Below are 17,546 nucleotides of genomic sequence, written 5' to 3' on the forward strand. Positions count from 1 at the left end.
ATGCCCACATGCCACCAGCTCTGGGAAGGGGGATATAGCTACCCTCCTGTCCATGAAGAGAGGTGCTGGGGATATGCCACCTGTGCTGCCAAGAGCTGCCTGATGATGATGATATTCACAGGGGTGACTGCTTATTGGGCCGGCAGAGGTAGCTGTGCTAGGTGAACCGTCCTGCATGCTCAACCAGCTCTGGAGTGGTCTGGCTGGGGGACACCGGTTGTGGCTGAGGACACCTGCACTCACCCATAAGTCTCAGGTGGCCCCCGAATCAACTCCTGAATTGGACAAAGTGCAAACACTGACGTGGAACGGGCAGCAAACACCGCAGGCTCTGCAGCCCCCCACCCTGGCCTCCAGCCGCACTGCCCTCTCCGCGCAAGCAGCCAGCGCGCCGGGCTGGAGCATCGCGGCTCCTCCTCCTGGCGGGCGGACACCAATCCCCGCCGCAGGACAGGCATGGCGCGCGGCACGGCGGGAGCCTACAGTGCCCTCCGGCGCATGCGCGAAGTCACGCTCACCGGCTCAGAGCGGGGGCATTGCCAGGGCCCTTCTGCAGCCGGAAGTCGTCGTTAGGGAACTCCCGCGCGCGGCGTGGCGCGTCGGGGCGTGTCGGGGCGTGTCCGCGTCCTTCCCTCCGGGCCCTAGTGATCGGGCGGCCCGCCGGCGGCCTCGCTGAGGTGGGATAGGGGTGGCTGTGGGGTTGCGGCCGGCCAAGGGCACCTCACGCAAGGCTTGGGAGTGCCCAGTCCGCGTCCGGCGCCTGTGGGGCTGTGCAGTAACTTACCGTCAGCCCCATCTCGGCGGCAGGCTGGCCTTGAGGCTGCCCCGTTGGTCTCCAGCGGGCTGGAGGCGTTCGGTGAATGGCGAAGATCGGTGCTGCTGGGCGGCTTCGGGTGTCTGCGAGCAGGTGTGAGGGGTGTACTGAAACTCTGTCCCGCTTCCCTGCTGCTGTTGCTTCGGCCTGCCGGACAGACCGTGTGAGCCGCGGGTACGGCGTGCGCCTGGTCCAGTGACACCTGTGGCGTAACGCAATGAAGTGCTGCTGCTGCTTCTTGAATTTTAGTTTGCATAAATTTTTTAATCCACGTTAATGAAAATCTAGTGATTCTTTGAGCTTAAACGACTGCTGGTGAGTTTCTATAGGGTCCAGTGCAGATATGTTTAGTTATGCCTTGCATTGTATGTTTTAAAACAGTACCTTTTGAGATCATAGTTAGACCTTTTTTTGGAGTCTCGGTCATACAGCCATTTGGTTTGGACCTTCAAAGACCCAGCTAGTTCCAGCACTCTGCCATGGGCAGGAGCACCTTCCACTAGACAGGGTTGCGCTAAATCGTCCAGCCTGGCCTTGATCACTGCCGGGGATGGGGCATCCAGAGCTTCTCTGAGCAGCCTGTGCCAGTGCCTCACCACCCTCACAGTAAAGAACCTATATCCAGTCTAAATCAATGGCCTTTTTCATAGTTAAGCATATTCAGAAGTCCATGAGGAGAGTATGATGCAAGCTTAGTAAGGTAATGCCCATCAAATGTATTAACCCTTCAGATGAACACTGCCTTGTTTAATTATGTGGCTCCTACTAGCCATTCCATGCCATTTGAATACTTTTGTTTGGAAGTGAAATAGCATGCTTTTAGAGGGTATTCCTCTGTGTTCTAATAAGCTATCTGTTGATACATATTTTAACAGAGGATTGTTGTGGATTCAAAATAATTTGTGTTCTCAGAAAATATTCTTTAGGGCTTTTTGTTTATTTTTATTTTTTGGTTTTTTTCCCCCTCTTTATGGCTTCAGAATAGTTTCAGGAAGTTCTAAATTGCAGAATGGGGTGGATGTGACTACATTTTGATTGTGTTTTAAGACAAAGACTTTTGATTGCAGCTATTGTTGGATAGAGTTAGTGAATTCTATTCTTGAGGTAAATCTCCCAGATACCTGAGAAAGTGTTTGTTACTCTTTTTCTTTTTTGATGAGATTTTGGTGTAAGTTGCAACACAGTTTAAAAGGGTGATACGGAAAACTAGTTCCTCAGTGACTTGTGGCTTATTAATCTTGACTGTTGAATACAGCTTAGTTTTCATGGTGTCTTGCTTTAATTAGTAGAACGCATAAATGTCTTCACTATTCCACTTGAAGTACATCTTGGAGCTTTTTTTAAGGTCTATGTTGTAAATGTCTGTCTATTTCCTTTTGTCAGTAGCTCTAAATTAGTGGGTTTCTCCTACGGGGGAACTGAGTTACAGTTCCATTTAATATTCCTCCCACTTATCTAATAAAAGTATGTTCAAATAGAAAATTCCAGGTTTGTGAAATGTTAGAAGACTTGCTATGTTAGCTGCCATTTGCCAGCAAACTTCGGATATTGACCTACTTAAAAAAAATCACAGTATGTGCTATTATCTCCCTTAGAATTATTTTGAAGAGAAATTAAATCTGTGATACTCTTAGAGGAAAAGAGAATGTAGGGGAACAATCTATGTAAACATAACGTTTTGTGTTTACTTCCTTCTGAAAACCCTGGCAGAAGATATTGAACAGAAGATGTATTTATTTTCATCTGCAATATTCAAGCTTAGAGGACTAGTAACAGTTCTGTTGCTTGACTAAAACTGATGTCAGATTATGGATGGTAGTTTTTCACAAGGCATAGTAGTATCATTGGTAACTGTTCGTGAATGTTAACAAATGATTAATTATATTGCCAAATAAGCTAAAATATGTCTCTGTTGCAGGTTTTAATGTTTTTATGATCTGGAAAAGAGTAATCTTCAAAGCTTGTCAAGTAAGAGTGTATATGGTTGAAGATGATGTTCCTTCTCCAGAGTTCATAAACTCGAAGCTGCTTATTGGATATCATGAGTTTGTCTTCTCCAGTCAGCTATGCTGTCATGGAAGCTGCATGGTGAGCTCTACTTCTATACTTCTAAGCCTAGTGATATTGCTTCTGTTTTTGTGGTTTACTTTCCAGATCCCTGAAATCATGTAATTCAGACTGAAGAACCACCAGATACGGTTTGATACATGCAAGCTATGCCATTCAGTGCAGTCATTATAGATTACAAGATTTACTCGAAGGCATGCATTTACTTGAGGCAATTGGGTCTGCAAGAATTCTCACATGACTGTGGGAGATGTGACTTGGAGATAGAGGTTGTTCATCTCTGCAGTTAGGAGTGTGACCTGAAGTTACAGAATGGTTTTCTGCATAAGCTGAGGTGGTAGAGGTCAGATTTAAATCTTGCACATGACTTTTATTTTCTAAAACCTGATATGTGTTTGATCTCTGGGGCAATTAAAGTAAGCTTTAATTCATTCTGTCTGTCTTAGATGTGAGAGCTATTTGTCACTGTTTAAAGTCTGATTATACAAAAGTGCCACTTATATAGGAACAGCAAAATTCCCTGAATATAAATTTTGGTTGGGAAACTTTCAGCTGGGCAAATTTAGCAGAATTCCAGTGCTGGATAATAGAGGAAATAATTCTCTCTGTTACAAAATCACTGTATTTTCTGCCACATGTGGAAGAAAATCTAGTGAAACACTGTTTTTCTGCAGTGTTCTGTTGGCTGTCATTTCTAGCTGAATTGATAAGTGAATATGAATTTAGTTTTTGAGTTAAAAAAGTCATTCTGCAACATAGAACTCAAAAACTGTTTCACCTGCTTATATGCTTTCTTGAGGAATCTTAAAAGTACTGCTAAAAAAGGTGTCTTAGATAAAAGCTGTAGTTAGTAAACTACGTATTTCAGTTCAAAACCAACAATGGGTAAACTATTAATACATGAAGATGGAAGTGCAAAACATCCACTGAATTCCTGTTAGGCTGCAAATTGTACACGTGGTGAAACTTTTGAGGGATTTTGTGTGTTTTAATCTTTGATTTAAGCTTCCAAAAGCTTTATTCTTGTAGCACTTGTACTTGCAGTATGAATATGAAAGGAAGAATCTCCTACTGTAGGTAATACGAAGCTTTCACAAAGTACTGCATGTGCTGGTAATGCTGCGAAGATTAAGAAAATATTACAGAAATAAGAATTCTTAAGGCCAATGTCTGTTGTATTTGGAAATGTTTAGGTAGTCCAATAAAATAATGAAGTGGTTAACATGGTAATATTCCCTCAGAGTTGATTTTTTTTTTTCAGTAGCTGGTTCAATTTAATTCTAGACTAAGAACAAAAACAGGGTTTTCTGCTTTATATTTTTAATTTTTCGGTACTGGCATTGTGAGTTTAGAAGCTGTGCAGAAAATGGTATTTTAAAAAGGTATTTAATGCTTTTAATGCTTTTTTCCTCAGTACTTAGCTGTTGTGCTGTCATATCTTAATGTTCTTATGTTCTTTTTGCATTTCTATAATGTCCCTAACTTGCTGTCTCCTCTGATGGTTTGTAACTTGTTTGTGGTTTGTTTGGGTGTCTCCTCTCCCCTAAATTGGTCCAGTTAAGCAGAATTAAATTTTCCTCTGTGTAAGTTTTATTATGTAGATACTTGCATAGTGTTTGGATTTTTTTGGTTAATTTCTGTATAATAGACACATTGAAAGGAATAGCTTTCTTGAAAGCTGATTGCTGTGCAAATCAATGCAATTTACTTAGAGATTTAAATGTAGGGTTTTATTAACTTGAAAAAATGTACTCATTCCCTTGCTTGCATCTGGTGTGCTGTCCATACAAGAAGCATTAAATACCAGTAGATTTAAAGAAGCAAAACGACCTCCTTGCAAGTTAATAAAGTGGTTACCCTTCTCATAACTCTTGTTTGTTTGCCCTAGTCCTCTCCAGCTTCCAGTTTGGGTTCTGGTTTTCTCCCTACCCTGTGCTTTGTTTTCTTTGGTGCTGTCTTAGCTATCTTTAGTTGTGATAGGTACTTCTTGCTTCATATCAACATGACTGCCTTTCTTTCATTTTATGTTGTCCCTAGCCATGGAAAAATAAAGGTCTCGTTTATATGATATCCACAAATAAGCTTTTTTACAGTTTACAGGTGCTTTTTATTACCTGCCTGACTTAGCACCATATCTTCCTACATCAATAGCAAAGAGTTGCATAATACATTTTTTTACTTACCTTGTTGCTGATTTTTTGTCTTTTGAGTCATGTTGGTTCCTCTATCTCCCATAGTAAACACTCAAAACTAATAAATGTGCCTGTGCATTTTTCTGTAGTACATGCAAGTTCTAATGATACTTATCTCCTGCATTTATTTAATATATAAAATGTGTTAAGTATTTGTACTTAACACACTAATTGTTCCCTGTGGAACAATTACCAATGATACACAAATACTCTGAACTCATAGATCTTTTTTATAAATGGAGAATAGACTTAATATTTATTAAATTCCAAAATATTTATAGGCTGCAGCTAGAACCCTGAGATTTCATCATTTATTATTAGTAATGTCTTTAAAGTCAACAATTGATCTAAATTACCTTTCCCCCTGTTGATGACATTTGTGTCTTTACTGGTAGGAAACGTATCATAAGGTTGTTCTCAGTAATGAAAAATATTGGTGGTGCCTCTGCACAAACCTAGGGATAAAGTGGTAATTTTTTTTTTTAATGTAACAAATAATTAGATCTCAATAGACTGACATTTCTGTAATTAAGACCTCACGTAGACAGAGGTAAGCTATTTTAGTATTTTTAGTTCTGTATGACATGTTGCCAACTTTGTGGTTAATATAATCATGTTTCTTTTCATAGTACATTTATTTTTTAGTGATTTTTGTCAAGTTGTGCTTTTGTGTGGAGCAACTAATTATTGCAGTCAGTCTTACATGTATAAAATAATGTGAAAACTGATTTTAAACTCCTGAAATAATTCAAAAGTTATTCAGTTTGAAGTTGCGATAATTGCATATAAGATTACTAAACTGGGCTGTTTTAATTAAATACATATTTTTTATACTTATTTTTCATTCTACCTCTAAAAGCTTGTTTTGATTATTTTAATATTGCATGTGGTGCTGAAGGGCTGTTCTGCTAGCTGCCAAGTAGATTTTAACCGAAATAGTGGAAATGAAGATACTGGGTATTTTAGAGGACTAGAACTTTAATTTGTATCATTTGTTATCAGATGCTTGTGTCTAGTTTAAATGTATGTATTTTTGAAGAAAAAAAATGTGAAAAAGTGATTTTTGTTCTATGTATGTACATGTGTTTCATGGCAGAAATGGTTTTAGGATAGTAATCCATGTTAAAAATGAGCCTTACTGCAGGACACAAACAAAAACTTGCTAGTAATTTTAATGTGATTGGAATAATGTTTTTTTAAGCATCCTGAAAGTTTATTGAAAAAATAATAGTGATAATTAAACCTGATAAAAACTGTATTATGTTTAAGTCAACCTGGGGAAATCTGAAGTGTGTATCTAACAGTAGTTCCTGCTGCAGCATCTCATATCTTGCACAATAAGCAGTTCTGTATAACTCTTTCAAAGAACAGTAATAATATGATGACAACTGTGTGGCAGAATTTTGCTTAAGTGAATGCTTAGGACTTTTAGCTCGCAATCTGATCAGTGAAATAAAGGAGCATTAAAACTTACAAGGAATACTTATGTTTTTTGAAACCCTATTTTGCAGCTTACATAATGCCAAGTGTGAGTCACAGTTACTACAAAACAGCAATGAATCAGAAGTGTATACCGCTGAAGATCTGAGAAGAAAACTCTGTCAAGCTAGAAAAGAAAAATTAGATTTAACCATTAAACATAATCAAGAAGTAAGGACTTAGTTTGCTTGCTTTATTTTACTGTCAGAATAAATGTGATCTTGTTTCATTAAAATAATACTCTAGAGTGGACTGTCAAAAGTGATCATTAGCTGAAGAATAACAAGGAAGGTGGCACGGTACAGACCTTTTGTACCTGTTCAGAGGTACATCTGCTGGCACTGTTGATAGTTAAAGGTGCATCAAGCAGAGTGCAATTTTCTCCAGAGAAAGGAGTCATTGCCACTACCAGTGGTTTGTAAGTTAAGGTTGCCTGGAGACGCAATTAGAAGCCACAGATGACTGTAGTCTCATAAAAAGATTTGATTTAGTTGTTATTTATATTTTTTTATAAGGTATTAAAGTATCATTTCAATTCTGCAGAAGTTGTTTGCACTCATAAACCTAGTACCATATTTTTTGTGTATATATCAAATCCAGTTGTTATGTCTTTTAGTGGTCTTGCAGTATCTCAGTTTGTGCAAATTACCAGTTTTCTACAGCTGTAATGATGTATAATGTACAGATGTGGTGATGTGTTCATCAGTAACTTCGTATTTGTGAACAAGAACTTCATTCACAGGGAGATAATTAACCGGTATTACAAAGGTTTTCCCTGATGCTATTGTAGCAAACTAGTATTAAAATCAAGTAGTAGTAAGAAAATACTTAATCTTTTTTTTATTAGCTTTCACGCTAGTATGCATAAGAGAAGGTGGGCACTGAGTACAGCAGTAGTTGTAATCAGATTTGGATTTGTTGCTGCTAGAAACACTAGCCAGACTTGCTAATGCCAATCTGGCAGCTCATATTCTGGTTTAAACTCTGCTAGTGCAGAAGTATTATTACTACTACAGATAACAATTCCGTTCTTATCAGTTTGCTAGGGGCAGTTCATGTGGCTGTTCATTCATGTGTTTTTGGCCAAATCCAGTGAATAAACCAAGTTTGTGGAACCTTTTGTTCCATATCCATTTATTATTGGGGTGAGTAGCCAAATTAAGAAATTTCTGTTTCTCCCACAATGACTTGCTCTTGTGCTGCAGCTAACTAATTTTCCCATTGCCCTGTCAACTGCAGGGTGATTCTGTGCAATTCTTACTGGAATTACCCGGATTCAGACAAACAAAACCCCTCTTAGATTGAGATTTTGAAAGATGGGGGTTCACAAGGATCTTCTGTGCCATTTTCCTGTTCTGGTTTGCAATGTAGATAAACTTGAGACTGTTGGGTTTTTTTGTTTTTATTTTGGTTTGCTTTGTTGTTTTTTTTTGTTTTTGTTTTTGCCTATTCACTTAGTCTATAGTTACAGATAATAGAAATGCTTAAGTTACCTACATGCAATATTATTGAAGCCAAGGGGCTACTTTGTAGATGTTCTGAAGGAATAGTAAGGAATATTGAGGTGCTGGAGTGGGTTCAGAGAAGGTCAACAAAGCTGGTGAAGGGTCTGGAGAACATGTCTGATGAGGAATGTCTGAGGGAACTGAGGTTGTTTAGTCTGGAGAAGAGAAGGCCCAAAGGGTACCTTATCCCTCTCTGCCAGTACATGAAAGCGAGAAGGTGGCTGGTCTTTTTTCGCAAGTAACGTATGTGATAGGAACAACAGCTTATGGCCTCAAGTTGTGCCAGGGGAGGATTAGACTGAATATTAGAAAAAATTTCTTCACAGAGAGGGTGATTAGGTATTGGAACAGGCTGCCCAGAGAAGTGGTGGAATCATTGTCCCTGGAAGTATTCAAAAACCATGTAGATGAGGCCTTCAGTGACAAGGTCTACTGGTGGATGTGGCAGTATTGAGGTGTAGTGGTTGGACTTGATGATCTTAAAGGTTTTTTCCAATGTAGGTGATTCTATGATTCTGTGTATTTTACTTTCTACCTTCTTGTGTTGAAATAGTTTGAGCTTGATTTTCTGGCCTAGCTTAGCAGCAATGACTAGACTATATTTGTTAATCTGGGGAAGATAACTTTTTGAAGCATTTTCCATTCTTAGTTTGTTGTCTGCTAAATTTAATAGCATTCTATTTGACTACTGAACATCATGGAGCTGAATTTTATGTTCATACACATACTTGTGAGTTATTAGATGTCTGATAGTCTAGCATTCCAACATAATTGTTTTTCTTAAGTGTTAAATTTGAAGAAACTTACTAGAAAATTGCCTGTGGAATATAATGTTTCTGTTGCTGCAGTTTTTCCTTTGAGGTGCAGAAAGATGACAGCATTATGACTTTTATTTTCTTAAGGTAGTATATTTTTTGAAATATGGAGGGCTGTGTTTAAGGTTCATGAAATTCATCTAGGAATAGGAACATTAGTTTGCATAAAACCAGTAAAAGTACTTAAAATCTGCATAGATGTGCATTTTTAAGTCTATATTTCACATTGAAGTGGACTAACAATGCAGCTGTAAATCTGATTCAGAGTATCTGTAAAAATATTCTGTAGGTGTATTTCTGTAACATGTATTTTGTCAAAAGAGCATTGATGCCAGTTTTCTGAAACAAATTTATTTTCTAGCTGTCTGACTATGAAAGCCAGATAGTCAAATTACGGTCAGAAATTGAGAAAGGAGAGGCTGTTCGACAGCATCTGGAGTATGAATTGGCGATTGCCAGAAAAGATGGTCGTCTGAAAATATGTGCTGTGGAAGAGGAGTTAAGTGATGCAAATACCAAACTTGTGGAACTGCAAAGTAAGTTTCAAAAAAACAAACATCAACAAAGGCTAAGTCAGTTCCAAGTTGGGAAAATAAGTGAGAAGCAATGATTACTTAAATTAATAGTTATTGCTGTTTTTCTTGGACTTCTCTTACTTTTCCCATCTCTTGTCCATCTGCTTTTGTAAACCCATAGGAGTTTACCAAACTGTTGCTATCTCACACGTGAATTAGAACTAATCTATTATACCAATCAACCCTTTTTATTCTTGCCTCTTGCCTTTTATTGTTCCTTCTTTCAGTGCTGTCCTTGTACAGAACTGTAATCCTGGTGGCTGTCTCCACATCCTGGTTATCATTATGTCCATCAGTTCTTTTTCTGTTTCAGGGGAAAAAGAAAAAAAATCCCAGTTGATTTCTATTCATTTGCACCATTTCAAACAACTTTTTTTTTTCCATAAGTTTTCATCATACTGCTTTTTTCTCTCATCTTTTCAAAGGTTCCAAGCTTTTCATTGCTTGTATCTGGTTTCTTTTCTTATTATCATCCTTGTTTCTCTTTTTATAGGTAATGGAACATGTATATTGTGACAGTAGTATATGGAAGGGAAGGTTTTTACCTAGGCATTTTTTTTGTGCTAGTTTTGTATTCAGAAACTCAGATTTCCTTGATCTTCAACAGAGATATTTCTCATTCTTACAAGTAAGTGAGGTGCATTTTTAATTACCTAAGTATAGTACCTTTTCTAATTTAGTACAGGAGGTGCATTTATGAGTTTGCTGAACCTTTCGTGTTCCATGAGGAGTTTAGAGCACTCCTCTTGGAGATTTTTATCTTTCCAAGAATGGAAGATTTGGAGACTTGCAAGTACTTAAGTTATCAAGTATTTTTTATGGTAATTAGAAAGCTGAACTGTTCAATCCTTTGGAGGACACACACACACAAAATCTTATGGATTGCAAATTGGAAGAATGCATTTTATTTCCCTTTGGAAATTTCCCTGTGATTGCAACCTAAAGACTTGAAGTGCTAGTTTCTCACTCAGGGGAAAGCTGTTTCATTCTCTGCATGCTCATTTTACTCCTTGCCAATTTAGAAGTGAGTAGTGTGTATGTATTAAAGTACTTTAAATTTCATTTTGTGATTCACTTTGATTCGGAAAACCCATTGACTGCTGTGTCAGTGTGTTCAGTGATGGTTGCTGGTCTGCAGGGCCACCTGTGTGGGAGGAAAGAGGTCTGGGTCTGCCTGGTGCTGGTCCGAGCCAGCTCCACAGCTGGCAAACCTACGCACCACAGTGCGCCAAACCGCCCATCAGAGAGCGTGTGGCATCTCTGCCAAAACAGGTTTCAGAAAGGTTGGTAAATGCCGAGAGGAAGAGTGAAGGAAGAGGAGAAGAAAAGGGATGGCAGGAGAGAGAGCAGCAGAGCTGCAGCCTGAAGAGGGGCTGGGACCAAAGTAGTGACATGCAGGCACCAAGAGGCAGAACTCAAAAGGGACTGTTGCAGATGGAGGAACCACAGTACATGGCTATCAGCTTCCTGAAGGGACTGTGCTTGTGTGTGGTGAGAAGGCTGGAAAACAAAAAGGGTGTAGGAGAGGTTTTGCAGAAGCAAGAATGTTTTGTTAAATGTGTATGTGTGTTAGTTTCTTCAATACCAGAATCAGTAATTGGAATTCTTGTTAACAGACAGTAAATTACATTGGTTTTGTGGTTTGTGTTTGTTTGTTTTTCTTTCCATGACAGGTGCCAAAGAAGTCAAATTATCATGGTGTTGCTTGTCAGTTCTTTTGTAGTTTATAACTTCCTGCTTGCTTTCCCGAGTCACTTGGAGCCTTCCTCACCTCACTTGGTGCTTTGATGTGACCTGACTGTTTCTTGTACAGAATGCCTCATTTGTGCCTTGTCCTTTTCAGTACTTTCTACAGATTGTTTTTCTGCGGCTCTCAGGCTTGCCATTCTGCTGTCTGACAATCCTTTCCCCTCATGTCCACTGATTCTCTATGTTGTCTCAGTGTGCGTCTTCTGTTCATTTTATCCTTCTCTGACTGGGAAGAAATTTCAGAAAGCTAGGATGAATTTGAAATAAAAATGTGTTAGAAAGTGATGATCTTTTAATTGCCAGTGTAGCTAGTTGTATTCAGGAAAATGTAAAGCTAATCCAAAGTAGTTTCATCTGAAAGCAAATTTGTAAAATAAAGCAAAACTCCAGGTCATACTGCTTAAGTAAACAGCCATAGATGATGAAGGTTTCTGCACCATTTAAGCTTTTACTGAGGAGTATATAAATGTACCTCTATCAGGGCATTTGCTTGGCTGGAGATTTGAATCTTTTGAGCAGCGTTATATTTCCTTGGAAAAGCTAAGCCTTTGCCTGCTAGCCCAACCTGGCTTAGGTTTTTCTACAGTCTTTTTCGTGGGGCAGGTGCTTATCTTCACTGTCACATAAGTTGACCTCCAAATTCATTGAAACTGGCTAACATACATATGAAATACACAATTCAAAATAAGCTGCCCAGATGTTGAAGAAGTCTGAAATTAAGGCTTCCATGCGATAGAGATTTCACTTCAAAACATTACTGCTAATTTTTATTCTTTTCCAAAGGAGAAGAGTTTTAATCTATAAAAATTTCTGAAGCATTCTATATCCTTGTGTGAAATATGCTACAGGAGCACCAATTTTGATTGTTTCTTTGCAGTGAAGGTGGTGCTGTCCAGTGCTGGATGTGTTAATGCTCCAGTGTCCCACAGGATATCACAGTACACAGGAGAACTGATCATTATGTATTTTTTTTAACATGCTTTGCAGTGCTACTTGTTTTCTTTCTTTTCTTTAAACAATAGTGTTAAATGAAAAACTGCAGCAGAAAGTGGCAGAGACTGAGAAAACATTTTGTACTGCTCAGCAGAAGTGGAAAGAAGAACAGCAAAGACATGCAAGTGAGAAGGATGATATCCGTAGAACTTGCAAGAATGAATATGAGTTGCTTCTCAAGGAAAGAATCAAACTAGAAAGTTTTTTGCAGGTATGATGTATTAATAGTTGGAAAGTTGCAAGAGATGGTGGTAAGGACTTTTTGGTCAAAGTGTGTGGTGGGTTTGGGTTTTTTTCATTTAGGGTAAAAAAAATCCCACAAATAGCTAAATATTACAGAATATTTTTGAATAATACAGCTTTATAAAGTTACGCTTAGTGTGTCACAGTCTATCTTGCTTTGATGGAGTGTGTTGTGGCTGATTTTCATGGTAAACACTTAAACCAAGTTACCAGTGCACAGTGGCAGTGAGGCCCATTTGTACTGTTGTGCAAAGCTAAGTTAGTAAAATCAAGGACACCCAACACCTAGCTTCTAACTTCCATTCCCCGCTTACCTCCCCCAGTCTGGTATCTAACCGCCTGTAAACATGGAAATAATTTACAATACAGAGGCTGTAAGGGAACTTAAATAGTGATGATGGTGTTTCCAGCTCTGCATTGTACCTTATTCACTCCATGCCATAGATGAAAAATGACTACTATTGGAAAATTTGCCTTTTAGCTAGAAAAAAAAACCCATTTAAAACTGTGAGATGGTTTTATGATCTGTTTTAGACTCTGGTGTTGTTACTCTTCAGAAAATTTCATTGTATTTAATGAAAGAAGTAATTTGCAAAGTTGACTTGCACTGGTATGCGTAAATTCTTTAGGTGTTAAATTTATAAAATAAAACTACAAACTTTTCAAACATTTTTTATCCAGTCCAGCTATTAAAACTGAATTAGTTTTTCAAAGAAATATAGTAGTATGGTGTAGAAGTGCTGAGTTAACATACCCAATGTTTACCTGCTCCACAGGGACAAACAATTGCACAATTGTAATAATTTTCATCTTTTAAATGACAATTGAATTAGCATTATATATTAGCAGTGTAATAATACCATTGGAAGAAAATTGAGAATGTATTCAGCTGTAGTTAAGCTTTTAAAGAAGTGCAGATGCTCTGTAAGGCTGATAGCCTTTTAATCATATGCATGACATATGCAGAGAACAGATTGCTACTAAGGAGATTCACTTTTAGTTGGCAAGACTTTTTATTTTTTTTTCTTGATATTCCTATTTTAAAACTCCCTTTAAGATGTGGCAGGCTTGTCTCACTTGGTCTGGGCATTGGTCAAACAGTAGAAAATTAGGCCTGCTTTCTTCCCACCCAGTCAACTCCAAGCCTGGGATAGTGCCAAAAAGTCTTCCCAAGTGACAAAACAATCACTACCTGGCAGCTTGATAGCAAAGTTCTGACAGCAGACCTACTTGTACTACATTATGGTGCCCTTGGTTGGACTCTGTACAGCACCTGTAGGAGCAACACTTAAACAGGGCAGAGACTATTTCTTAATTACATGTATTCCAGAAATGCTGTGTAGTGAGTCTTTAGCTCTTTGTTTGAAGGCAAGATTTGGAAAGAGAGATGCAGTAATGAGACCTGAGGTAGAAATCAGGTAATGTGCGGATATGCAGAGTTTCTATAGGTGGGCTGCAAAAGGAGTTGCACTCTTGTTATCTTAATGACCAGGAGCCCTGGTGGTGGAGAAGGATGCCTCTGAATGAAGGACGAAAAGGAAGTGCCCTTCTCTACTGTCTCCCCAGTAATACTGTGGATATGTTGAACAGTGCTTTGAAAGAACAGTTAAAAGAACTGTAAATTCAGTAAATTCTGTAAATCCTGTTGGTTAAACAAACCAACACACCCACCCTCCCAAGCCAAACCACAACAAAACCAAACAAACAACCCCTCCAGACCCCCCCCCGAATAAAAAAGAAAAACAAATGAAACAACCTCCCTTTCTCCCCCCTAAAAAAACAAGCCCCAGTGCCAAAAAACCAACAACCCAGAGAAAGCCAAGGAAAGAGAAGGTTTCAGAGAAAAACCTTCAAGTTGATTTACAGGTGATACCCTGATTTTCTTTCTCTAACCAACACTCAGTGACTCATTTTTCACTCACAGTTGATGCTTAGAAAATTGATGTTAGGTATAGGCTATGAAAAAACCCTATTTTTAGATACAGTTTTCTTCCTTAAGTTGCCAGGTAAAGCAGGGTATGAGTGGAGCTTTGACTCTTGAGTTCTGGTTAAGAGTAGACAGTGTTAGGTTGAGGAGGCTTTGGAATGGATTTTTCTTCAAAATACATTGAAAATACATTCATTTACTTCAAAATACATTAATACTGTATAAAAAGAGCAGTGTTGGAGAGGTGCACTCTCTCAGGTTGTGTTTGGCATCAGATCAAAAGGAGCAGAAGATTGCTTGGGACCTTGTATTGTATGTAAGTGGACATATATTCAGAAATAAAGGTGATTTGCATAAGCAGGTATTTGGTTGGTAAATATATTAGAGCTAAAAAATTGTTTACTCCTAAGCTGAATGTGATTCAGTACTGTCAAATCCTAACCTGCTTTCAGTAGTAAAAGCATATTTCTCCACTGTGCTTCTGTATCTCTTTTCCTGCCCATTGCCCTGGTTACAGGTTTTATGTATAGTTACCAAAATTACAGCAAATTGAAAATACATACATAAATGTTAAATATGGACTTTTCCAGCCAATGAAAATACATAAATAATTGTTAAATATATACCTGACTGTCTTAGTTGTTGCTTGAAAGCTTGATTGATTTGAACTTGGCAGTAAATGTCGGAGGGATCTGGATTTATAAATTATGACTCCATAGAATCATTGAATAGTTTTGAGTTGAAAGGGACCTTAAAGATCACCTAGTTCCAACCCGTTTGCCATGGTCCAGGACACCTTCCACTAGCCCAGGTTGCTCAAAGCACAATTCAACCTGTCCTTGAGCACTTCCAGGGATGGAGCATCCACAACTTCTCTGGGCAACCTGTTCCATTCCCTCACTACCCGTGTAGTGAGAAATGTATCCCTCATAGTGAAATTTGTTCCAGTTTTTTATGTTGTGCATTTACAGGCCTGTTTAAATACTTTTATAATTATTATAAATTATGAAATGAAAGCTAAAGTTGATTTGATTTTGGTCTTTATATGTACATAATTATGAGATTCTAAGCACGTATACAAATCCTGGTTGGGAAAGCTGCACTCCATGAACTCTTAATTCTGAACTTGGCTGTGAAAATGCTGAGGTAGGCGTGAAGATGAAGTCAGCTTAACCTATTGAAATGTGGCTCTAAGATATGAAAGGAAAGTAATCCACTCTGCTTTCCAGCAGGTTTGTAGTCTGCTCTATCAGGTATGCTTAGCATGCCATCCACTTCCTAACAAAAAGATGTTGTTCAATAGTAAGTGCAATAGCATCACCTTGTGGTTAATCAGCAGAATTAATAATCGTCCACAGAAGAACTTTAGACTACTTGTGAAATAGTGTTGTTCATACACATTAAAAAAAAATCAGCAATATTTTTCATATACATATATATATATATAGTAACTGTGTATCTGACATGCAGGTATACATATATGTGTATATATTTATTGTTACATGGTGAAGTTTGCTTCTCCTGGAGCCTTTGATGTGTAGGTGACTGCTGGGATAATCTTACACAGTTTCTTACCAAGTCTGAAAAGTTTAGAGACATCTCTAAGATTCTGAAATCTCACAATTCCAGCTGAGTTGTACAACAAGCTTGATGTTGATTTTTAGTCTGATTAATGTTAACTACATTTACAGTGTAAGATGTTTTTAAGTTTTGATGTATTATTTTCCAGCAAATGATGTATTACTTGTTTCATGAGTGCTTTTCCCAGCTCACTTCTGTTAATAATTGGAAGATTATTAATAAAATACACCTGAAGAGATAAATATCTCTGTGTCTTTCCAGTGGGGCAAAGAGTGGGGGAGTAGTTGTGTATTTCTATAAGAATAATAATTTTTTCCTTTTAGTGTGCTGGTGGGAAGAAACCTGTGCATTGACTTGATATTTATTGCAAAGAATGAGGACTAGCTTAAATTTAGTCCACGTCCAGGTATACTGTTTTTCCAGTATTTTGATATACTGAAGTACCTAATTTTTTATATTCATGTATTTCATATGCATGCTCTTTGTATAGTGCCCTGTGCAACTTGATTTTTTTGCTTTATAGTTGGTAGCACTTAGCACTGTAGAAGGTCCTACAGCTGGGTTGGAGCAATCCCAGGCACAGCTACAGGTTGAGTGTAGAAATGATGCAGGGCAGCTCTGTGGAGAAGGACCAGGGAATGTTGGTTGCTGAGAAATTGAACATGAGCTGGCTTCAGTGTGTGTTCGCAGCCCAGAAAGCCAACTGTGTCCTGGGCCGCATTAAAAAGGAGCGTGACCAGCAGGTTGAAGGAGGTGATTCTGCTCATCTACTCTGCTCTTGTGAAATCCCACTCGGAGTATTGTGTACATATTTGGTGTCCTCAACATGAAAGATAGGGAGCTATTGAAGCAAGTCTAGAGGAGGTCCATGAGGACAATAAGGACAAGCACCTCTCTTATGAAGACAGGCTGAGAAAGTTGGGGTTGTTCAGCCTGGAGAAGAGGACTGCATAGAGACCGCACAGCAGTCTTCCAGTGTCTGAAGAGGGCCTACAGTGATGTTGGAGGGTGACTCTTCCAACAGGGATTGTGGTGATAGGACAAAGGGGAATGAGTTCAAACTTAGGGGAAGTTCAGGTGAGATATAAGGAAGTTGTTATTTACTGTGAGTGTGGTGAAGCACTGGAACAAGTTGTCCAGAGATGTGGTAAATGCTCCATCCCTGGCAGTGTTCAAGGCCAGGTTGGCCAAAGCCTTGGGTGACATGGTTTAGTGTGAGGGGTCTGTGGCCATGGCAGGGGAGCTGGAGCTAGATGATCTTAAGGTCCTTTCCAGTCCTAACTGTTCAGTGATTCTGTGAATCCCTTATTGTCGTGTTTGAGTGGCCAAAACTTTCTACATTCAAACTGGAAGAACTAAGATTCATTTTGCAAACTTTGGAAAAGACTTGACTTTCTTTGATCTTTATGTATAAACACGGTTTTGTCAATCTTCCAAAGATCCATTCTGTATGAATAATTCATTTTCTCCTCCTCTTCCTTCCTGCTCTGTAGATGATTATTAATTTCTAGAACTAGGTTATGTAATGTAAGAGTAATAGCAGAATTTGCAGACCAACTGGTTTATTTTCAAATAATGTCTCTTGCCGTTGTATTGAATAAGAGTA

The 17,546-nt window shown here is 38.5% G+C and overlaps 1 protein-coding gene across 8 annotated transcripts in view; it reads left to right on the forward strand.

Moving 5' to 3' along the window:
• Positions 1–656: 656 nt before the first annotated feature.
• CCDC171 (coiled-coil domain containing 171) overlaps positions 657–17,546 on the forward strand; it is a 152,025-nt gene continuing 135,135 nt past the window's right edge. For 3 of the 8 annotated variants that reach the window (XM_031054283.2, XM_031054282.2, XM_031054288.2), the window contains exons 1-5: positions 657–1,129; positions 2,733–2,902; positions 6,585–6,723; positions 9,234–9,408; positions 12,219–12,400. In XM_031054283.2, the coding sequence (XP_030910143.1) occupies positions 2,856–2,902; positions 6,585–6,723; positions 9,234–9,408; positions 12,219–12,400 (543 nt within the window). In that variant the 5' untranslated portion in view covers positions 657–1,129; positions 2,733–2,855. The remainder of the gene's footprint in view (positions 1,130–2,732; positions 2,903–6,584; positions 6,724–9,233; positions 9,409–12,218; positions 12,401–17,546) is intronic. The other 5 variants (XM_031054284.2, XM_031054285.1, XM_031054286.1 and 2 more) reach the window with 5 other exon arrangements.

This window comes from Melopsittacus undulatus, chromosome Z (assembly GCF_012275295.1).
Source record: "Melopsittacus undulatus isolate bMelUnd1 chromosome Z, bMelUnd1.mat.Z, whole genome shotgun sequence".
Lineage (NCBI taxonomy): Eukaryota > Metazoa > Chordata > Aves > Psittaciformes > Psittaculidae > Melopsittacus > Melopsittacus undulatus.